This window comes from Diadema setosum, chromosome 7 (assembly GCF_964275005.1).
Source record: "Diadema setosum chromosome 7, eeDiaSeto1, whole genome shotgun sequence".
NCBI lineage: Eukaryota > Metazoa > Echinodermata > Echinoidea > Diadematoida > Diadematidae > Diadema > Diadema setosum.
In genome coordinates this window covers 2,242,809-2,266,829 of record NC_092691.1, presented here as the reverse complement: position 1 = coordinate 2,266,829, position 24,021 = coordinate 2,242,809, and the positions used below count along the sequence as shown (strand labels likewise).

The 24,021-nt window shown below is 38.9% G+C and overlaps 1 protein-coding gene across 1 annotated transcript in view; it reads left to right on the top strand.

Moving 5' to 3' along the window:
- The first annotated feature begins 917 nt into the window (after positions 1–917).
- The window catches only part of LOC140230437 (structural maintenance of chromosomes protein 6-like), a 38,487-nt gene continuing 15,383 nt past the window's right edge, over positions 918–24,021 (top strand). Inside the window, exons 1-16 of the mRNA XM_072310591.1 lie at positions 918–938; positions 2,790–2,943; positions 3,572–3,686; positions 4,992–5,097; positions 5,589–5,787; positions 6,502–6,582; positions 8,359–8,460; positions 9,462–9,599; positions 10,674–10,754; positions 14,030–14,176; positions 15,997–16,085; positions 16,768–16,932; positions 18,305–18,483; positions 19,397–19,575; positions 20,836–20,946; positions 22,902–23,098. Of these exons, the coding sequence (XP_072166692.1) occupies positions 2,806–2,943; positions 3,572–3,686; positions 4,992–5,097; positions 5,589–5,787; positions 6,502–6,582; positions 8,359–8,460; positions 9,462–9,599; positions 10,674–10,754; positions 14,030–14,176; positions 15,997–16,085; positions 16,768–16,932; positions 18,305–18,483; positions 19,397–19,575; positions 20,836–20,946; positions 22,902–23,098 (2,027 nt within the window). The 5' untranslated portion in view covers positions 918–938; positions 2,790–2,805. The remainder of the gene's footprint in view (positions 939–2,789; positions 2,944–3,571; positions 3,687–4,991; positions 5,098–5,588; positions 5,788–6,501; positions 6,583–8,358; positions 8,461–9,461; positions 9,600–10,673; positions 10,755–14,029; positions 14,177–15,996; positions 16,086–16,767; positions 16,933–18,304; positions 18,484–19,396; positions 19,576–20,835; positions 20,947–22,901; positions 23,099–24,021) is intronic.

Sequence of the window (24,021 nt, the reverse complement as noted above, 5' to 3'; positions counted from 1 at the left end):
GAAGAAACGATCACAGTGTGTTTTGTTGCGTATCGGTGATAGGTCTGTCCAGTTATGTGTTGCTTGTTCATGGAAATGACCTTCAATAGGTGAATCTTTAAGTATCATGATGTTGGTTTACGTGTAATTGTAATAATGGACGTTTGAATTATGGTCTATGGTTTACGGTTTGCCACAGATATGTTAACTTTGCATCTCAGCCCGTTTCACATGAATAGAATCAACTGACACAGTAATCGGCACTTTGCCCTGAAATGGAAGGTATAATGATTACTTCAACAGGGCCGGCGGAGAGTTTTCAAAAGTGGGAAGGGGGCACTTACAGTTTCATGAGCTAACAAGTAGGAAAAAGAAAAAAGAAAAAAGGGTCATCAGCTCATTTTTCTCCTCCACTTCTGGGTTTCTTCAGCTGACGAGCCAAAAAAACAAAGAAAGAAAAAAAAAAGGTCTTCAGCTCTTAAATATAACCTTACCGCGCCAGTCAGTCCTGTCAAGTTGCCAGTCTCTGACAATTACCATAGTAACAGTCAGTGACCAGAGTCTCTCAGCTAATCAAAACCAAGGATTTGACTGATATTGTCAGCTAGAGACTGGCAACTTATCAGGCCGACAACTTTCATGAAACGCGTGCAACAGAACTCTTATTTTCGAGTTCGGTGATGGTGCCTAGATGGACATTGTGCGTACTTAAACCGTTGAGGGCGGTAAATCTCTCAATTTGAGTTTTTTCGCGGATTTTGCTGCACGTACACAAACATGCAATCCAAATCATCGATATGTAGCTACGCAGCTAGTGTGCTGATGCACCTACCTGCAGATTTATTACGGGCGGGTTACGGGCGGCGTGCTTGTGTACGTGTACGTCGTTCATGGATCGGACGCGGTGGGGATTCCGTCAAAATCAACCTTGGAAACACCCGAGCTGGGATCAGTGAAAGGTAAAAAAGCAGACTTAACACATTGTCAAAGCGCTAATTAATGCCGCACAATAAATGTCAGACCAGTATAAATGATTTGAGAGAACGGAAAAGAACCGTTTCGCAAAAAATATTCTCGAGTTCAGTCTGCTCTGAGACACCATTCGATTCGAAGCCATGGCTGATGGGCATCCGGCATGGCATTATTGACATTATTGACAATGTTGTTGCGCACGTCGTATTGTTGTACGTACAATGTACTTAATTGTAGAATTAATCTAGTGCAGTGATAGCGAGGCACGTAAACATGGTACAGTTGAACCTCTCGTATCCGGACAAGTCGGGACCGGGGCTCATCCGGATAAGGGATTTGGCCGGATACGGGAGACTCAATGCTTAATGTACATATACATACACTACTGATGTAGCCCATTGTCAGTGATTGTAGTGCCACATACCATATTGTCTAGTAATGTGTATACTGCAACCTTTTCATTGTTACATTTGGGGATGTTTGGGGATGTAAATGTCTGAAGGTAAGCAATTTGGAAGGAAATTTGATGTAATGTATGTTAATCATGTTGGAAGTAATATGTAATTCATGTGTGTTTGTGTAGGAGTTCTCAAGGAGTTGGGAATTATAAATCCCCCTTACCTCCCGTAATTATAAAAAAAAAAAAAAAAATCACGGCGAGATTGCGTCCGTATAATAGAGAGATCCGGATAAAGGGAGGCTGGATAAGAGAGGTTCAACTGTATTGGTAAAGCCCAACCCCGGCGCGGGGTACGTATTGGGGTCGCTGCTGCGGTTAGGTAAAGCCTAAAGGCGTGTAGGCTGTAGGTAGGCGCATAGGCCCTAGACCAACTCTAGCTAGCCCTAACTGTTAGGTAATGGTAATAAATAGGTCTTATATAGCCTAGGGAGACCCAGCTAAAGTTTACTTTTCTACTTCATTTGCCGTGTTAACTGGTGTAAATATATACAAGAGAGCTAGAGAGGAGTCGCAAAACAACGATGACAGAGGTCCAGAACTAGACATGGCCCAGAACTTGGAAGCCTCAACCTGTTTCTGCAGTTGCAGGGGACTTCCTCTATTTCTAATCATGCTAATGTAGACTCTAACTGAGACTGAGAGACAAAACTCCATGATCATGATCAACCATCATACATGCACAACCCTTTCGCTGTGCACATGTGTTCCATGCTTCGCATGGCGTCTGGTCGGGCTAACTCCTGCCCTCACCTCAATTAGCAACAGACACTGTGTACAATCAAACCAATCTAAGTAACGTTAAAGGTGCTGTGTGTGTGACTTCAAGTCTGAGTCTGAGTGTAAAACTAAAACTAAAAGTTGTGTGACTGACCCCTCCCTCAGGGAGTCCCAGGTGCATGGGCCTGAGTGAGTGCAAACTGACCACATGCTAAAAGTAGTTGGTTCTACAGGCTTACAGCTACTCAGTAGAGTCACAAAGGACCATGCTAATCAATCCTGCCTGATTCAGAAACTAGCCCAAAAAGTCACATGGTATATGATGCAGCAATATGATGTTCCATTTCCTTTTTGTGTAATTCTGTGTCTATTGTCACAGAATGTTTTACCATACAAGCATTCAGACACTAGACTCCAGTAGACTAGTAGAACAAGGCGCCCCCTCTTTAGCGAATTTTTGGATCCGCCCCTGCAAAGGGGGTGGGGGTGGGGTGCAGTCTCAAACATCATGTAATTAAATAGAAGACTTCTATTAGTAATGAGATGAGTAACCAATCTTGAGTAGGAATTGATCATTCGGCATAAATGCCAGCTTGTAAATAAAGCACAAAAAGACTGAAAAAAAAGGAATTTTTTTATTATTGATATTTTGATGCTGCAGGAGAAGAATAGCCAGAATGCCGAAGCAGAAACAGAGCAGAAACTCTTCAGAAGAGCCGCAGGCCAAGAAGGCACGACTCAAGTCCCAACGTAGCGAAGAGGAGGATGAAACCCAAGACGACACGTTCAACGCCTCCCAGAGCGCTGATTTCGAAGTGAACAGTGTAAGAAAGCATCAAATTATGTGCAATCACTTAGGAGTTCTACTGCTATGTTGGATGTTATATATACTTCTCACTAAAAAAGAGAGCAAAGCTGTGTAATGATGCAACAGAGTTATGACATTTCAAGAATGATTTTTTTTTTTTTGTACAAAACAAATGAAAACATTTGATTTGTTTACTTTGATGTCAGTTTAAATGTGAAGCTACTTCATGTTATGAGTATTGATTGTGAATGAATAAAGTCAAATTCAAACAGAACAATATGAGTTTTATTGAATTGGTCAAGGCACTTAAATTGATGGTATGGTTTGGTTGGAATGCGGGTTCACGTTTACTTTCCAACTTTTTAATGAGATAATGATAAAAATGAAAAAAGTCATACTTTTCCTATTGACTGAATGATATTCACATTCCAAGAGCAATTATTGTATTTGCAGCAGTATGTCAAGTATAAACATAAAATGAAACAAAGATTTCTCACCTGAATGGTCATTTTGCATGTAAGTTTAGCAATAGAATTACAGGAAATGCACTGCTCTAAGCTTTCGATTTTAAGATTTGTAAACTGATGGCAAGTTTTGTTTATATTTTGTTTTCCCCCATTTGATCCAAATTTTAGTCGGAGGCAGAATATGGCATCGTTGAGAAGGTGTCTGTGAAGAACTTTATCTGCCATGGCAGACTTTCCATGAACTTTGGCCCAAACATCAATTTTGTGGTTGGCCGAAATGGAAGTAAGTTATTTATCTATTTCATTTCGAATGATTCACAAAATGTACCAATACTCATGCCACATCACACCACAGCTATTTGCGACTCCAACCAGTTACATACTGTTAAACAAGAAATTTTCACATGCATTTTGATTTTGAAAATTTTGTGAGAGCCAAGATTAGTCAAATTAAGATGCATGCTAAAGGTCTTGTCTACATGATATGGACAGAGTGCCAGTGGCAGTTGGTGAAAATTTTGGTGCCTGGAACTACAAGATGTAAACTGCAAACAATGACACATCTGCCAGCATATTATTTCAATATCTACCTTTTCAGGAGTGCTTCAAATGGATGTAATAGAAATAATCAACTATTCTTTCATAATATTGGTGCAGCCCATAGATCAAGTCAGAGAAGCAGAGTGAAAAGGCAGAAGTTGTGTGTTTGGGTTTACAATATATCATAGTCCCATACGTGCTATACCGTGTGTGATTTACTGTATCATTTTTACCATTAGATGTATGTGTATAACTTTGGAGGATCTTCGTGTCATTGCAGTCGAAATATATGTGCCAAGATCAAATGGTCAGTTGCAAAGTTAACCTGGAAGATCCTCCCCTGTAAGAAATAGCTGTGCAAATGTATTCCAGTTGCGACCCAATCTTTGGTCAAAGGTGTGCTTCGGGAAGAATGAACTAAAACCAAACTAATTCTGACTGTTGTAAATGCAAGACCTTGGGATATACAAATTTTACATTGAATGCAGGTGTCACAAGTGTTAGAATCATTTCCTTGCTATGATGAATTGGTCAGAACTTTTTTTTTTGGGGGGGGGGGGTAGAGGGGTGAAAGTAAATTGTGGGTGCATTTGATACACCAGGAAATGCTGTAATTTGTTGTGGAAGCTCACGCCATTTTAATCCTTGAAAGAAATGACCAATTGTGTACCCCATCCTCACACAGGTGTAACAATGAGTACCTGGTAATGTTAATGTAATGATACAGGTGAACCCCATTTCAAACGAGGTAGTCGGAACAACAATAATTTTCTTGTTATAATGAAATTTCGTTATAACAAACAAAGTAAATAAGGGAAATAATGACAATTTAACCAATGAAATACTCCCATGCCAACAAAATCTTTTTGTGTCCATGTTTACTATAAAATTTGGATTCGCCTGTAATGGCAGGGCCCTGTTAAAGATGAGTGCTAGCTTTGAAACGGCTGCCCTAGATAAGTATCACATTATCGTTGCTCTTTAATATGCAAGATATTTGAATGAGGACAGAAAATATCAGTTGCTTTCTATCCATGTTAAATCATAGGTGGCAAGAGCGCTATTCTCACAGCAATCGTGGTGGGCCTTGGGGGAAAAGCAACTGCCACAACTCGCGGGAGTTCTGTCAAAAATTTCATCAAAGAGGGAAAAAAGTAAGTATCACATCACACTTTTTGAAGGTTCAGAAATTTAGGATTGCATATTCCTTATTCTATTTTCTTTTTTTTTTCCAATTTAATTTTATCTTTGTTCCTGATCAGTTGGAGTTGTGAGTATTTGTGATTCAGATGCTTGATTCTGCCAAAGTGATATCAAAACTGCATATTTTGTATTCTACGTATAATCTTACCAAAGAGAGTGTGTTTAGTCTTGAAGGAAGTCGACTCTGGTGGACTCAGGTTAGAGGTACACAGGTATATAGATTGCCTCACCCTTTGATCCATAAGTGTATGCTAGGATATTGTTACAAGCTTGTACTTTAAAATCCTTCACAGATATATATATGATGTACATGTAGCCTTGCTGCAAGCCTTCTATTTATATTTTTTCCATCTTACATGTACACGTGTACTTGCGATTTCATGTTTAAGACTTACCATATTTCCGCCGTGATTCTCCCCTGTTATCCCTCTCCCTGTTTCAGTGTTGCAGAGATACGCATCACACTGCGTAACCGTGGTGACTTTGCCTACAAACCTAAAGAGTATGGGGACTCCATTATCGTTGAGCGAAAGTTGCGGAAGGAAGGGGGCTCCACCTACAAGCTGATGTCATCCTCAGAGAAGGTCATCAGTACGAAACGTGAAGAGCTGTCAAGTATTGTGGATTTCTTCAACATTCAGGTAGGAATTTAGAAAAAGATAAAAGCGCAGAGTTGCCTCAAAGTTCGAAGAAGATATTTATTGAGGATCTGTGGGCAGGACAGTGTATGAAATCTTGTGGCAACAATATACATGTACTTCACTGTCACGGCAAGTGTTTTTTTTTATGAAAAAAAAAACAACAAAAAACATGCTGATTTGATTTTGGATGAAATCCTGTAATGTCAAAGAGTACTAAAACTTGACTAAAAATGACTCTTTTTTGGCTACATATTACATGGAATTGTCCAGTAGTAACAGTATTGAAAGGAAGGAAGACAATTACTTGCATGAACATGCTGTTGTCAAAAATGGTTAGGATCAAAGGTCTACCGGTATGTACTTTTGTTTTGAAATTTCCTGTGGTAATGCAGTTTGTGATAGTATCAGTGATATCAGTAATGAAGTGAAACTTGTTTGCATGAACATGATGATGGTAATTTACTACCAAAAGCCAGGGTTAAAGGTCACTAAACTTGGATTTTTACTGTCATTTCCCAGCTGTAACTTCAACTAACAATGTGCAGAAGTAATATCATCATGTACGAAGATTGAGATGTCAATAAACAATTTGATGCCTGATGTGACAAGGTGAAAGGTGAATGGGCAAGGTCAAAGGCCACCAGAATTACAGTAAAATGCCATTTTCTTCATTAAAAAACTTGTTTGTGTGTTTTTTGCTCCCTCTGTTTTCAGGTGGACAACCCAGTATCCATCATGACGCAGGAGACGAGTAAAAATTTTCTTCAGGCCAGAAAGGCCAGTGACAAATACAAGGTATGAACACTCACAGGTTTCACTTATTTTATTATTATTATGATTTTTACCTGCGCTTACGGAGGAGATTATGTTTTCATCTGCGTTGATTTGTTTATCTGTTGGTTGGCATGTTTGTCTGTCTGTGTGCAAAATAACTCAAAAAGTTGTGCACGGATTCGGATGAAACTTAAAGGAAAGGTTGACAGTGACGCAAGTACCAGATATTAAATGTTGGTAGTTATCCGGTATTTTTGTGGATTTTATGGAGGATTTTTAATATTTTGGCGGGTAGGGTCTCTGAACTTAAAAGGTCAAGCTGCACATTTTTTAAGTTTTCATACATGCACTAAAGTGCGTACTCTAGTTTTTGCTAAGGTGAGGTGTGCTACGCAGCTGGAAGTCAATGATGTAGCAAAATGCTTCAATATTGGGAAATTCAGCACGCATACGTATGGGTAGAAATCACTGATCTCTATGGAAGAACGAGATCAGTGGTGGAAATGGGCTGCTTGGTGGAGGTCTGGGCTCTCAGAGTGCTTCTCTAGTTTTTTTAATTCTGCAGGGAGATATCAAAATTCTTTGCATCAGAATATTCTAGATTTGTACTGAGTTTACTAATGGAAATATTAATTGCTGAATATAAAGGAAATGTTAATATCATATACAAAGTAATGGTGAGTTGTTCAACATTGTCTTGATACTGTCAATTCATTTTGTTTGCATACTGTAAAACGACTTTTTTGTGTACTGAACGGTTCTTCATGCTTGGCTGGGTAAGATGAAGTTTGTGTGTTTTTAATTCTGTGGAATTAAGATATAGATTATTATTTCATATGAAAGCAAAAGTTTGTGTGATTTTGATTGGACAATAGTTTTTTGTCGAGCCCACCAGAGGTGTGGGGAAACTAAGGGATCGCCTGTGGCGTCTGTCCGTCCGTCCGTCTGTCGTCTGTCCGTCCGTCCAGCATCCGTCCGTAACGCTACTAAATCTTGAATAACTCGCTACTGAGGACTTCAATTGCAATCAAACTTGGAGGGAAGAGTGGTTATACAAAGTTACACATTTTACCAAATGTGAAGGTTACCTCAAGGTCAAAGGTCACAGGCAGAGCTCAATGAACTTTAGGGCCCAGTGTTAAGTTTTTATGGCACGTTTCGATTATGGCTCATAACTTTTGATGTATTTGTCTGTTTGTGACCAAACTTGGATGCCAGATGTCCCTTGGGGAGTTGAAGGTCACCACAAGGTCAAAGTTCACAGACAAGGGTCAACAAACTTTTAGGGCCCAATGTTAAGTTTTTACGGCGCATTTCGATTATGGTTCATAACTATTGATCCCTTTGTCCATTTGTGACCAAACTTTGATGGTAGATGTCCCTTAGGGAGTTGAAGATCACCACTAGGTCAAAGGTCATAGGCGGGTCAATGAACTTCCAGGAGTTAGAAAAACATTAATTTCTTCTAAGCGAATGGGCGAGACACAATTTGGCACTTGCCTTGTTGTTGCACAAAATGTGCAAGAATTTCCACTTGCACTGTACTCAACTATGATTAGCATTACTGTGTATAATTTTTTGATATTTATTTAGTACATGGGAGACTTAAAGTAAATGTCATGTTTATCTCCCAATTTTCAGTCTTTAGTTTATTTGACTAGTTAAAACTTAGTCAGCTTGGTTGTGTAGCAGAGGAACACTATCAGTGTTAATAGTGCTAACAATATAATTACTATTGCTACTGTCCCTTTTGTTCTCCTTACTTACATCTTACATCATCACTCTGTTTTAATGCAGTTTTTCATGAAAGCAACTCAGCTGGATCAAATCTCCAGGCATTACAGCGAAATTGCCGAGAAAAAGAAAGAGGCGGAGGATAAGATCAAGATGCAATCAGAGGTGAGCTTGATTTAAATCATTTTGCATATGATGCACCTGGGATGCGAGGGTCTAGTAATAGGTATTTCACTTTTCACAACAACAACAACAGAAAAAAAAAATAGAAATGAGTTACAGGCAACAATACCAGTAGTGTGTGTCTGTGATTCCTCGAACATGAACAAGTAACAGTAGTGTGTTCTGCTTTCAAAGTACTGTACTAGTTTGTTGTTGTGCCCCAGATATCACGACATCATGGTCCATGCAGCATGCTAGTCCTACAGTATACAAATATACTAGGCCTGAGAGGTTCTGGTTGCAACTACAAGCATTTGTATGTGCATGAAGTGACTTCAGAAGTGCTACGTGTACATGTATTGAAGTCACCGAAGGCGCATGGTTTAACCAGAACCTCAAACAATGGCCTGGTGTATTTGTTTTATATCCCTCCCAATGAATTTTAAGAGTAACAGCAAAGTAAAGTGGGTGGTTGAGTAATCTAAAGTTATCTTCTTCTTTTTTTCACACACAGAATTACAATGTGAAAGTGTATGCATCGATTGCGCAATGCTCTCTATCTCATGAAGCGTAGATGCAGTGCGTTTAGTGGAAAACTGTACTGTGACATGATGTTTCATTCACTAAAATACGCGCTTGTGACAAGAATTGTGCGCATTTGCTTAGCAAATATCGCCGTAGCAGCATGATTTTGATGTAGTTTTTTTTTTTTTTTTTTTACTTTTTCCCAAGGATATTAGTTGGATGAGTATTTCCATGATGCGAATATGTTTTGTCACTTTCAATGCCCTCGACCAATCAGAGGACAAGAAATCATTTGTGAGGGATATGATAATTATTAGTTGTGCATGATTCAGCACCGGCATGTCTTAACATCGTTATGTTTGTGCATTGTTTGGTTTGCGGTTTGAAGGTGATTCGCAAGATTCACGATAATGAAACCATGTGAAAAGAGCCACTCCTTCTCTTACAATCCCCGCTGTGCCTCCATCCATGCATCACAGCAATTGCCTGACCTGGAGAAGGAAGTCCTGGATCTGGAGGAGAAGTTCAAGGCTGTGACCTGTCTCCATGACCTCGAGGAGAAGAAGCAGAGCCTGCTGAGACAGGAAGCATGGGCCATTGTCGTGGAACAGGAGCAGGTCAGCCACATTTTAACCTGTTGAGGACGAGTTCCCAGTATACTTGGGCAGGTGTCTATGGGAAATGCGTGTTGGAGTGAAATCAGTCCGTCCTCAATGGGTTATGGGTTCGATTGCAAAATGAGTTAAGTCCATTCCTGACAAGTTGAGATACAAATGTATTTGCAATCAAAGCTGCTAAAAAACAAAGAAAATAATGAGAAAATACGGGATACTTTTAAACATAACTCAAAGAACATTTCTCGTTATGTTACAAGTAAGGTATCACTGGAAAAGTTTTATTTTGATCTATCTGATGATGGACTTACTAAAGAATGTTAAAAAAATGGTTTTAAGACCATTTTGCGATTGAACACTTCATTTGTCATGTATCACAAAAACTGGAAATTCCCCTCACCCCAATGCTTTTTCATCTCTCCAGCCCCCCCACCCCTTTAACTTTCTGGCAAAATGTTTTTGCTTTAGTAGTTGGTTATGGGAACTTGTGAAAATGATCGTCATACTGCTGTGATGCCACTTAAAAACATTTCTGTACATTACATTACTATACTGTACATGCCAAATGTTTTGCAAATCTAGACAATTTTTCTACTGCTAACCACAGAGACAAAATGAGATGATTGTATTACGTTTTGCAGTGGATGTGTATTACAGAAGGCAACATTTGTCACGAGCTGTTAATTTTGTGAATATTGATCGAATTGGGAAATTTGCAGAACTAAAAATACAGAAAAATTTACCCGATTTATGGTATATGATTGTTTTGGTAGACAAATGAAATGTTAAATGATTTCTCTCTAGAGATACCATTTTTGCACATGACTTAAAAGATAAAATATATATCCCCTTTTCCTTTCATTTAAATATTTGTAGACTTCTGCTCTCAACATTCACAGAAAATTGTAGTTTACATCTTTTCCTTTTGATGCAGCCTTCCTTCGCATTATTTTGATGTAGTTACTATCCAAAAAAATACTTTAGTTATGGTCTGCAGTTTTTTTTTTGTGTGTGTATTTACTAAATTTGGCCAAAAAAGAGAAGAAAATAAACAGAGGTGTGGTTTTTGTCTTGCAGAAGAGAGATAAAGTTCAGATGAACTTGACAAAAGAGGAGAGCAGGACTCCAAAATTTGACGACAAGATCAAAACAGAGCAGGTAAGGTTGCAATTATGAATATGCACCAGTTAGGAAAGAAATGCCAGATTTGTGTGGTGTGCCTTTGTTTCAGAATGCCTGATCTACTCAATTACCAAAACACCAGAAAGCCCCTAAGTTCGCTGTATGGTACATGTGACTGTGTAGCACAAACCCACAGATTGACACACTGGTTGATTTTCCCATCAGTATCAGACATTCGATGTTTCTTCACAGAGTTACTCTCTGTATATCCAAAGTTGACATAAAGAAGCATTTTGATATTAGTGTTTTTACAACTTTTTCCAGCCTGAGGTTGGTTTTCATCTTCTTCAACCCATAAGGTACTGATATGTAGAAGTGTGCTTGAAAAGCCTATGTAGGCTCTGAACACACCCAGCAATAGCTTTGATACTTTGATATAATCTTGAATTGAATGTTGTTAGGGAGTGTACCAAGTTTATATGGGTAATGCATGTTCTGGTACTATTGTGCATATTCATTCTCTCTTGGTCTTAGTCATAATTTGTTAGGGTCCAGAAAGGCAAATTCTATGAATAAAATCATAATTTTTTTTTTTTCAGAGAAAGTGTAATTATAGATGTTTTCTTTTTGCTCTTACTCTCTGTACCCAAGATCGTTATAACCAAACAAATAAACAATAAAAGTACATCGTGTGGATAACGTTGCACCCTAAATCTTTAGTTCGTTGTAACCGGAATTTCGTTATAACCATGTTCATTGTAACTGGAGTGCACTGTATAACTATACTCTCTCTAAAAAAAGAAAAAGAGAAAAGAAAAAAGAATAGATTCATTTCATTCACACTACACTCTGGAATTAAATTTTGATTAACAACAGTCATAAGATGGGTGACCTTCAAAGAGCTCTCTTATGAGGAAGACTCATATGCTTCACTGTGCTGTTATGTTCTTATGCAAGTTTCATAGCTTGCAGGCAAAACAAAAGTGAGAGTGTCATTTTTAGCTCACCTGAACAGAATGGCTCACCAGCAACTGTCCACCCTTCCATGATTTTTGGAACATTTTTATCATGAAAACTGGTGGCTGGATTGTGACCAAGGAGCCCCAGATAACCAAAAAATCAGGAGGATGTTGGCCAAGGAGCCAGCAACCTTTCCAAATCTTAATGTTTTTGAAATAGTTTGCCTCACTTCAGTTGGATTGGACTGCTCATGTGGGTGTCTCTCTCATTCTCATTTTAATCTCATCTGTACATCCTTTAAGAGAATCAAACTGCACTTCTCTTCTGACACTTACATTAACCCGAGCATTAAAGATAATAAAAAGTTTTGGTACCTCAAAAGTTTCCCTGAATTTCCTTGTCTTGGTTTGTGTTTCAGGTTAAAGTACGATGTCTGTGAGAATTACTCGCCCCAAAGTGCTCTCATGTCTTAGTAATCATGCAATAATGGTTTCGTACCAGAGCCGTCGTGGTACCGCGGCGAAAATTATAGTACAATGTATGTGTATTGTACGAAACCACTGACTGCGACCAGCACCGTGCAGCCCCATACGCATAGCTAACGGCGACTAGCAGCCCCATACGCACAGCATAATGGGGCTTCGCACACAAACATCTTATCCGTTCATGGATTTGAAATCTGTGTGCATGCATGTGATGTGTTCTCATGCACTGGCTGTAGTATTCAGTGTACGTAGTTCTCCCAAGGTCCTCTCGACCGAGTCACATTCAGTCATCAATTCGAACAGAAAGGGACTAATGGCAGAACCAGACATTGCCCTAAGCCTGTTTTCAATACTTCAACGTAATTGGTAAGTCTTCAAATTGAAGAAATTTTGGGATTTTAACTTGACATGTACCCGCGATACTAAATCTGTCATGATCCTGAATGCTACAATGCGAAGCCCGATTACGCTATGCGTATGGGGCTGCTGGTCGCTATGCGTATGGGGCTGCTGGTCGCAGTTAATTGCATGATTACTAAGACAAGAGAGCACTTTGGGGCGAGTAAGTCTCACAGTGTTAGTTATATGAAAGGTACTTGAACCTGAAACACAAACTAAGACAAGCAAATTCAGGGAAACTTTTGAGGTACCAGAACTTTTTATTATCTTTAACCATAGGCAATGATACCAATATCACTGATATACTGTAAAAGCTGTTATTTTCGCAACTGCAAATTTCACCAGTCACTGTTGGACCGCAAATTTAAAAACACAGAAATACTGCTACCTGATCTTTATTGCATAAAGGGGTGGAATGAATGGATGTCAGACAGGCATTAAGTGCACTTCGATAGTCTTGATGTCAAATCACCATCATCTTGCAAAATTGTCTCTGACCTCCTCATTCACGAAAATATCTGTATGGGAAAATAACAGTTTTTACAGTACCTTCAAGTTCCTTTCTAGTGGGATCTGGCAGTATCAAATGAATACATCACTCAACAACATGTCAGCGAAGTAAACCTGATATAAATGGGCTGTAATACCGATATATGTTGTTGGTCAATTCCATTGTGACTTATGGGACAAAGTGACAATTTTCGGCAATTTCAAACCAGTATTTTGAGAAAATAGTTGCATCAAATGCATTTTTCTCAGTTCATGGTTAGATCCATCATATCACAGTTTATGAAAACACCATACTTAGTTTGAAAAGTATCATTGCATTACATACAGCAACGAAAAATTGCTGTCGTGACTTATGGGACATCTGAGGACCACCGTTTTTCACATGGGAAAGTAAGTTCTGATATATTCTTACACACAGAGTCTCTGGAAAGATATTTTCTTTCCTGAATGTAGCAAAGGGTTGGTGCTTACCCTGAGCCAAGTGGTATGAATATCTACTCATTGGTACAGTAGCAGGATAGGGAAAACCAGTGTGACTGATGGGACACAAAAACGTGACTTATGGGACGCTATCAACTACCACATTTTGAGATTGAGAGAATAATATTTACTGATGCCGGAACAAGTTCTAGAACATCATAAAACCAATCTATGACCAAAGAACATTCAGAAAATAAGCCATCTGAGAATTACACAAGCTGTATTATGGTCATAATAGTGTATCAGAAATGATACATAAATTCCGCAAAAAATTGGCAATTTTCATGAAAAATGAAGGTTTTTCGGACATAACTCCACTCCACGTTCACCGATGTTCACAAATGAGGTATCAAAATATCCGTTGTGAAAGGCTGCTTTGAGTAAACAATACCAGATCATCTAATTAAGCTTCATTCATCATGTGTGACGGTAGGTAATGATCATGACACTGATGTTGCTCTAAACGTTTCTTGGCAGGCCAAAGTACTGGAAGCTGAAGAAAAGTTTACCAAACTCCAGAACCAGATTGAGGATTTCAGACGGAGTATGGAGGATCTGAAGCCGCAGTACGACGCTACCTTAGCCAACAAGCGCACTCTCAAGGTGACGGCTAAGGGTTTTGAGGTGAGCAATTCTGACAGGAGATTCTGAGAGCCGTACAGTCTATAGGCAGTTGGAGAAGACAAAAACAAAAACTTATTTCATCTGAGAGAATGTCTTTGAAGGAGCTTTAGGATGTTGGGTCTCTCCTGAACTCACTTGAAGCGCCACCTTATTATTTGATTTGTAGTGATAACTGGTATTGAATGAAAACTCACACACAGTCCTTCCATCTTCTGGCATTCTCCCTGGCTCAGTTCTGCTTTTAAGATACCAAGTAGTGAGAAATATGACATGAGTGACCTTCTGCTGTCATCTTGGCATTTACCGAGTTTCTTGTCTTTGCTGCAAGGGCATCTTTGTAGAAGGGACTTGAGCCCCACAACTCTTCCATTGGTTTGTGCAAAAACATATGAAATCATTTATGGGGGAATAATTTACCCAAAACACGCTTTTTGTCGAGCCCACCGGAGGTGAGGGGAGACTAAGGGATCGCCTGTGGCGTCTGTCCGTTCGTCGTCCGTCCGTAACGCTACAAAAACTTCAATAACTCTTTACTCTGGGCTTCAATTGCAATCAAACTTCGAGGGAAGAGGGGTCATTCAAAGTTTCACATTTTATTATATATGAAGGTCACCTCAAGATCAAAGCTCACAGGCAGGGGTCAATGAACTTAAGGGCCCAATGTTCAGTTTTTATGGCGCGTTTCTATTATGGGTCATAAATTTTGATCCATCATTCCATTTGTGACTTAACTTGGATGGTAGATGTCCCTTGGGGAGTGGATGATCACCACAAGGTCAAAGGTCACAAGCATGGGTCAACGAACTTTTAGAGCCCAATGTTAAGTTTTTATGGCGCGTTTCTATTATGGGTCATAACTTTTGATCCATAGGTCCGTTTGTGACCAAACTTGGATGGTAGATGTCCCTTGGGGAGTGGATGGCCACCACAAGGTCAAAGGTCACAGGCAGGGGTCAACAAACTTTATGAGCCCAATGTTAAGTTTTTATGGCACATTTCTTTGTTGCCATAAATTTTTACCCTTTTATATCTCTTTTTATCTCTTATTTCTCTTTTTTTTTAATCTGTTATATCCTATTTGCGTACAAGAAATTGTACGCGAATGGGCGAGACACATTATGGCACTTGCCTTGTTCGTGATAGTCATTATTGCTAATTTATTCTATCATTTTGTAATTTGATGAGAATGAAGCAGTTTATGTATATAAATATATATATATATTTCATTTCTAAAACAAGGAAAGTTAGTAAAGATTTGTGAGTAGGTCCATGAGAGGTGATGACATTGTCACTCCATCTAATTTGCATATTAATTTCATGAAGATATGAAGCTTCAGATGTAACGACTGGGTAGCATGGGGGATACCATGGAGTGGGTAGGCTGGTCTGGCTGGGATATAATTTGAGAATCCCCGTAATGATTTGTGTACAACTCTATCACCAATCTCTACTTAAATACACACACAGCTACCGTGGCTGGTGAGCTTTGATGCATATATTCACTGACCGGTGCTATTTGTGGTTTGCGAATGTACCCTGCTGGGCAGTGAATGAATCGAGCCACTTATAAATCCCCAAGCTACCTGGTCTTTAATTGCTTCATTGTCTTATACCTGATTTAAGTATATCTCCACCTATTATTTGTGTTTAATTTGATTTCATTCATTATAGTTGATATAATCTTTGGAGTGGAATTTAACTTTGATGCTCAACATGGTAGGTTTCCTCCTCCATTTTGTTGGGAACCAAATTTTTTGTCACCTGATCTATACTGGGCTCCTGCATATAAAAAAAAGGAAATGTTATCATTTGTCTTGCAGAAAGAGTTGAGGCAAAAGACATCTGAAAAGAAAGGTCTGGAATCGGACCGGGATGATCTTTTGAAGATGATTAAAGAAGAGAAAGAGAGGTGAGCGTTCTTACAAAGTCCTTTATATGCATTGTTTTGTGTTTTAAAATATGAGTTGTTGTGGCTGAGGGGAAAATATCACAAACTTGAATCACAAGGCCCTGGGATACCAGCAGCTGTGGTTAGGCTCCTAGGCAAGGCACCTTGCCCACATTGCCCAATCCTGCATTGGGGACTTAGAACCCTTGGTATGTTATATCACTTTGAAAAATTACATCATGAAATCTTCTTTTGTTTATTTGTTTGTTTGTTTTAATGTGTGCATGGAAATTCTAAAGAACAGCCCTGGCTGAAGCTTGTACCATGCTGAAATAAAAACAATTAACACAAGCTAGGGGAAAAAGTTATGTGAGAATACATTGGGTGGAAGAGTATCTGCATGTCTTTCATCTAAATAAGTTCACATGTATTCAATATCATATAGTTAAAGCTTCAAAAAAAAAAAAAAAAGGGAGCAAATCAGATGCATCTATGGCCTTTAGAATTTAGAATCAATTTGTGAACCTTTACAAAAGAGGACTGCTGCCAGAAAAAAAAAATTACATTTCACAAATCATGTCGAACATTGTGAGGAGTCTCCATTGTAATTGACAATGCAGATGAATAATAAAATTCTGAGTTTTTTGTTGGAAATAGAACTCTGTAAACTTCATGAGCAAGGTTGACTCTTGGAACGATGCAGGGACAAGGCCCAATTCGAGGAGAAACGTCTGGCACGGGAGCGGAAGATAGATGAGCTCAAGGAACAGAAGAAAACGCTGGAGGCTCAGAGAGACAACTCGGACAGGGAGATTGGGCAGTTCAAAGCAGCCATCGACAGGGCTGGGGCAGAGACTTACGATCTCAGGTGAGCAGGAGTAGTCCTGTTCTGATTGAGGAGGTGTTTTGGTCCAGTGGTTTTCTGTACCTTGGGCTGTCGAGACAATGGTCTAGGGTTCAAGTCGTGTCACTGTGCTTGTGTCCTTGAGCAAGATGCTCTTTTGTCTTAGGTGCGCTTCTCTATCCAAGTTTATCAAAGGGTACCCAGTTGGGGATGAACAGTCGTGTGATTGCATTTAGTGTATATTTGCACCTTTAATGTGCACCTTTAATTCCCCGAGACCTGGGAGAATTCATTGCAGAGATTTAATCTTTTCAGCATTAGAAAGATTAGATAGAACTTGTTACATTCATTGAGTGTGTAAAGGAGGCATAAAGCAACTACTACCGGCATCACTGTTCTCTAACATTGCACAATTTTTTACCCTTACTGGGCTTTGATTGTCAGTTGTCATGCACGATGCTGTGCTGTCCTTGCCTTTTGGCAGATGTCTGGAAACTAACTGTCCATACATAGTGATTAACACTAATCCCCTAAATATGGATTTTGTCTCCCTGACCCTCCTTTGGTCTGATGCACATTGCTACATCTGCAGGGACTTACTAACCGTGCAACTGCTGATAGGTCAAGTTTGGATAGATTACTGAATGCTGATGAAACAGCGATGGCAAGTTTTGAAGTAAAGTTCTCGGCACATGAAAAGTAAAGGGGATGGTATAGTTTTGGTTGAGATGGGCATTCAGATGTTAACTTTTTTTTCAGATAATTAGATACCACTAATTAGAAATATTGAAGAGCAGACAATTGTAAGAGAAATTGAAAGTTTACTTTGATGAAAATCGGTTTTGAAATGGCTGATATACCCAAAAACGAAACAAAAACAAAGTGGTCCTAATAAAAGATGGGTTCCACTTTAATTAGAACCGTCTTTTTTTTTTACATTTCAAAACCGATTTTGAAAATGCTCAAATTCCTAAATGCTTGCTTTCTTAAACCATTTAGCCATCCATCCAAATGAAACCTAGTATTGAAAAGTAAAAAATCACCACATTTGGGACAAACCTGTCATTTCAAGTTTTTACCAGTTATGTGAAACTGTCATCTCACATTGACAAGACATATGATGGAGGCATACCAGTCGCCATAGCAACATTTCTAGTCTAACTAGCCTAACTTGCGTCAAGGGAAACATTCTGGTGCCTTTAAATGATTGAATGCAGTATAGCTCAGCCAGCTATGGCCAAGGCCACAAGTGTAACAGAATTCCAAAAGATTCCAAAAAACGTGAAATGATCCTTGGCCCCAGCATGTGCTCATCAAAAGTTGCAGTGCTCAGTCCAAAGACAATTGGTCATAATTTGCAATCCAGCTCATTTCTTCCACATTTACCTTGACCCAGGTTGCAGGAGAGTGGCAGCCTCCAGTCTATCAGGGCCATTAGGCAGCGGCTAACGGACCTCGAAGGGAGCAAGAAGAACAGGCTGAAGTTGTTTGGAGACTATGTGCCTGCCCTGCAGACTGAGATTAACAGATGTGCTACCGCCCGCGAGTTCAACCAGAAACCCCTTGGACCCATTGGTAAGAATAGCTGCAGTCACACTACCCAAAACTGTGCATAGTTTGCTTCCAGATAACTTCCAGGTGTTTGAGCACGTGGTCACATGACAGACAAAACTATGCATAGTTTCAGTGATACCAAACTACCTGTAGGTTCAAGCTCTAACAGGAAAATATGCAAATGTTCAACAACATACGGAAGAATGCACAATGTGCTTAAACAACATGAATGGATCTGTTATCATGTCACAAACTTCTCAAAATTTCAGCTGTGCGCGGTCGCACTATACAAAACTGCGCATAATTCGCGAGAAGTGAGAAACTTCACAAGTGCATGCAGGAAGTTTCACAGGAAGTTTCGCTGTTAACTGATTGAGAAGTTTACGGTCACATTGCCCAAACTACGCGAAGCAAAATGCCAGGTAGCGAAACAACACATAATTTTGTGTTGTGTGACTGTACCTTATGATCACTGTTTCTAGTCATAATTCTATAAATGACTGCAATTGACATTGTAATGAATTTCCCAAATGGAGTCACAGTCTTACATTCAGCAAACATCAGAGAAAAAGAGTCATCTTGAAAGATGAACATGAAAGCAGAAGCCATTTTGAGGTGATGGAAAAATTCTAAAAGGGGGTGTGGGGACATCTCTCAGGCTCAAATCTGTTCAGAGGACCACTGATGATAATTTTCAAATTAGGGTTGGCGGCCAATTTGTCTAGGGAGGCAGGAGCATGTTTTCTACATTTTTATAATGATTCTTGATTCACATCATGTGCCAAGTGCACCATTGTATGTCTCTATGTGCTCTACAGGGAGGACACCACATAAATATAGAAATCACATAATTATGTTGTGTACATCAATGATAAATGGAGCTGCATCACAATTCACTAACATCGCAGAAAAATGGACCTTTTCCCGTTGCCAGGCACCTTTCTGACACTGAGAGATGATCGCTGGGCGCTTGGAGTGGAGGCGTGCCTGAAGACACTGCTGTTCTCGTTCTGCTGCCATGACCAGCACGACGCCCGCATTCTCAAGCGCATCATGGGGCGCGTCGTCCCACCAGACAAACCCCAGCCAGCCATCATCACGGCCAGGTTTGAGGTAAGAGGGCGATTCAGTTTGATTTGGTTTGATTGATCCTGAGCGTCAGATACGGCGTCGCTGTTGATGCCTCGATAGCTAAATGTAGGCATTTTGAAAGTAGTTACAGAACACTTGTGACCTGTGACTATGTTACCCTAAGTCTTTAAAGGACAAGTTCACCTTCATAAACATAAGGATTGAGAGAATGTAGCAATATTAGTAGAACACATCAGTGAAAGTTTGAGGAAAATTGGACAATCGATGCAAAAGTTATGAATTTTTAAAATTTTTGTGTTGGAACTGCTGGATGAGGAGACTACTAAGGCTTGTGATGTCATATGAGTACAACAGTATAAACAAAATGTAAAGAAAATTCAACATATTTAAAATTTTTTCTCATAATAAAAGAGCACTTGACTTGCCTCTTTCTAAAGGCAATGGGAATAATATTACCCATAACATATGTCAGTAACGAGTCAAGGGAATGTGTACTTTTTTCAAAAGATGAAATTTTGTGAAATTCTCTTTATATTTTCCTTTATATTGTCACATGTATGCTGTACGCATATGACATCATACATTGCAGTAGTCTTCTCATCCAGCAGTGACTGCAAAAAAACTTCAAAAATTCATAACTTTTGAACGGATTGTTCGATTTTCCTCAAACTTTCATTGATGTGTTCTACTAATACTGCTACATTCTCTCAATCCTTATGTCAATGAAGGTGAACTTGTCCTATAATGTTAAAGCAAAAAAAAAAAGCAACGAAAAACCCAACAACTGCTCTACATATTTGGATATAGACTAAGTTTAAATTGATTGTTTGAATTTCATGTCAATAGAGATTTTGTGTATTTGATAACTCCAGCCCAAATGTCAAAATTGAGTCATGATTTGAACTTTGAAATGTGACATTGAATGTTGCATGTTTCTCTTGCATTTGAAACTGACTTACCTGGTACCTGACCGTTTGGTCTCATATATGTGTGACTGCAGCTACACTTTGAAACAATGAGGGTTTTTTTTTTTGGTCACACCCATGCTTGGTTTAGTGATCTTACCATTTATGTAAATGGTTGTTGGAAATAGAATAGGAGAAATCATATATTACTCATAGGTTAAAATCGCTGATGAAATAGCCATTAAATTTCAAATGGTAAGTTTGCATTTAAGTTCATTATTAGTTGCCCGACATTGTTGCGTGTGATATTGGTGTAAAATTTAGTAGTTTAAGTGAGCTTTAACAATCATCACTTGCTTTCATTTGATTGTTGCAGTCACACCTATATAACATAGAAGCAGCTGCTGTGCAAACTGATGTCTTCCCTGCCTTTCTGGACATTGTGGCGGTCAACAATCCGGTCATTTTCAACACCCTAGTGGACCAGGTAAGAACGCAGTAGAGAAATGTTGCATACCTTCTTGTGATTTGCACACATTGTGGCACGCCAGATAGGTCTTCTTTATTATTATTGTTCTTATTGTTATTATTGTTATTATTATTATTATTATTATTGTCGTTGTTGATGTTGTTGTTGTTGTTGTTATTATTATTATTATTATCATTATTATTATTATTATTATTATTTTGCATTGAGTTGTTTCTATTGCAACTGATTAACAAATTACCCTTTATTGACGTTAATAAGCACTTGTTATTCAGCATTGTAGAAGTATCCATAATAAAGGATCAGAACTATTGCTGGCTGTCGGATGGAAGCTTGGTAAACTAGTGCAGAGATTCTCAATCAGTTGCCTCTGGTGGGCCAGGATGTATTAAAAAAAATATTTGTTTTCGATCTATACATGTAACTGGGCCTCAATAAAACTTTGTAGGAGCCACAATGGGCCTTGGGTTAATCCCTAGGCAGTCCGGGGGAAGGTTGAATCAACCCCCCCCCCCCCCCCCCCCCCGAGATCTCGATCTCGGCCGTCAATCGCACAGTTGCCACGAAAATTGGCACATACATTACCTGTGGCATAATCTACCAAACTATACAAAAAGAAATTCAAATTTTCATTGAAATATTAATTAATTATGCTAATATATCCCTAAAATCATACATTTTGCTGTAAATCAGAAAATAAAGCTCCTAGAATCATAATTTTTGGTGATAACATTTTTTGTAGCATTCCTAACAATGTACTTTAAAAAAATGTGGTCTCAAAATTAATTTCTTATGTATTGTATAGTTTTATAAATTTCTAATGTATTTCTTTGTTTTTAGATCTTTTGTTTTATCACTTTTTTTGGGAAAATTTATGACAGAACCTATTTCAAGCATACTTATGCTAAAATCAATTGATTTCAGCCTATGAAAGTGAAAATAATTATATCTTTTTGAATAAGATGAGAAAACTCCATTTGCATAGACTTCGTACACAAAATCACGTTTTTGAGCCATTTTTGGTCTGACAGGCATGTATAAAAGGTCGTGCTGCGTCTTAATGGTATGCCCAATTTTCGCGACAATGGTGTCAAAAGATGTGTGAGACTTGAAAGTAAAAAGTCAGCGAACAGCGCGCTCAAAAAATTTTGTGCAGCTGAAAAGTCGTGGAAAATGTTGACAACCCCCTGGCCGTTTTAGGGTCTAAAGGGGTTGAGAAGCTCAGGTCTAGGGACATGACACCTGTCTAGAAATCAGGAGGTCATTGGTTCAAGTCCAGCCGAGTGTGTACGCCTGTGATTTTTATCATGGCTACTGCTAAAACATTAAATAATCAGGGCAATTTGCTAATCAGTTGCAAGATCTTCTTTTTACCCTGTTATATGGTGGTGGCTTACTGAAAGGATACAGACGGTGTTGGTTGGAATAGAAACACAAATATTGATTTACAGAGGTGTGGATCACAGAGGACTTTATTTGTTATTTTGGGGGGTTGGGGGTAGGGGAGGGGGAGGAGTCTCTTTTCTTTTAAGAGAATTAAAAGGGCAATATTATGGCAAAAAGCAAAAAAGTTATTGAATTAAGTTTGTAAAGTATCATGGCTTAATAATGGTATTTTTCTGATCAATTTTTCTTGTGGTAACTGATCAATTGATATCACTGGAATTTGCCCCAAAATGGTGACATTATTTCAATGCGGCAGCAGCCATCATTACAAGATTCCTGGGCGAGCACCAGCTCTAAGCTAGAAAGTGAACCACCGTAATATTGGTCATTAGTAGGTGAGAAGTAAAGTTGGGCTTTAAAGCAGAATGAAAGACTGGTCACATGTTAGCTCTTGACCAATCATTTGATTAGGATCCATATCACCATTTTAAGATTTGATATATTGACTGCTAATGGTGATTTTTGTGATTAATGATAGGGCTCTCATTTCATCTCAATGCTCCATGTAGCGGAGAGTAGAGAACATCCTTCTTATCGAGAGGAGCCAGGACGCCAGGCAGTTCCTCCGCCACACCCCACCGCCAAACTGCCGCGAGGCTTTCACTATGGCTGGGGACCAGGTTTACGCCGGGGCAGAGCAGAGGTTCTATGCCAGCATGCAGAGGGAGGCCCGCATTCTACGGGGGAACATTGATGGTCAGATTCGGTGCGGACGGGGACCAAAGTTTTCTTTAAAAATAGAGAGAAAAAAAATAGTTGTCCACTTTATTGCGATCCTTACATGAGAATTTTTGAGTCTCTTTTAATTACTTTTTTGACTTGTAGTGCGCATTGACATCAGAAATAGTAAATATTTATCAGTCAATATCTGTTTCTCATTTTCTTTGGGAGTCATTTGGGGGTCTGTAAACTCTCCCCCACCATGCCCGCCCCCCTGTCCTGGAAGTGGTTTGTTACTACATCAAGTTTTCTCAAACCTAGCCAACTAAATGCATCCCAAATAATTTGTTACAGAGAAATTAGATGTGGAACTCAACACTTGCATCATAATTCATGCCTCAACAGGGATGAGATTATCATATTGGTACAGCTCTTAATAATCATATTGATACAATTCTTGATTATCATGTCGATACAGCTCTTGATTATGGTATTGACACAGTTCTTGATTATCATATCGATACAGCTCTTGATTATCGTATTGATACAATTCTTGATTATCGTATTGACACAGTTCTTGATTATCATATCGTTACAGTTCTTGATTATCATATGGAGATGTTTATGCTAACATATACTGTATACGCCATATACTTCGCAATTCTAAATTTTTGCAAATCGGGAATACCTGACGATTTCGCGAGTGGTTAAATTCGCGATTGTGGAGTCCTGTACTGAAGTGTACACGCGTACGTTACATTCACATCGGGATCATAGTGAATATTTTCGTGTGTCTTTAATTTCACGAATAGCACGTGACTCGCGAAATTCATGAAAATAAAAACCTCGCTAAATATTTGGCGTATACAGTATTACTTTTTTTATTGTCGTCATTATTAGTGAGCCTGATGAAAGATGGGTCCCACCTGTTATTAGGACCTCTTTGTTTTTGGGGTATCTCATTCAATA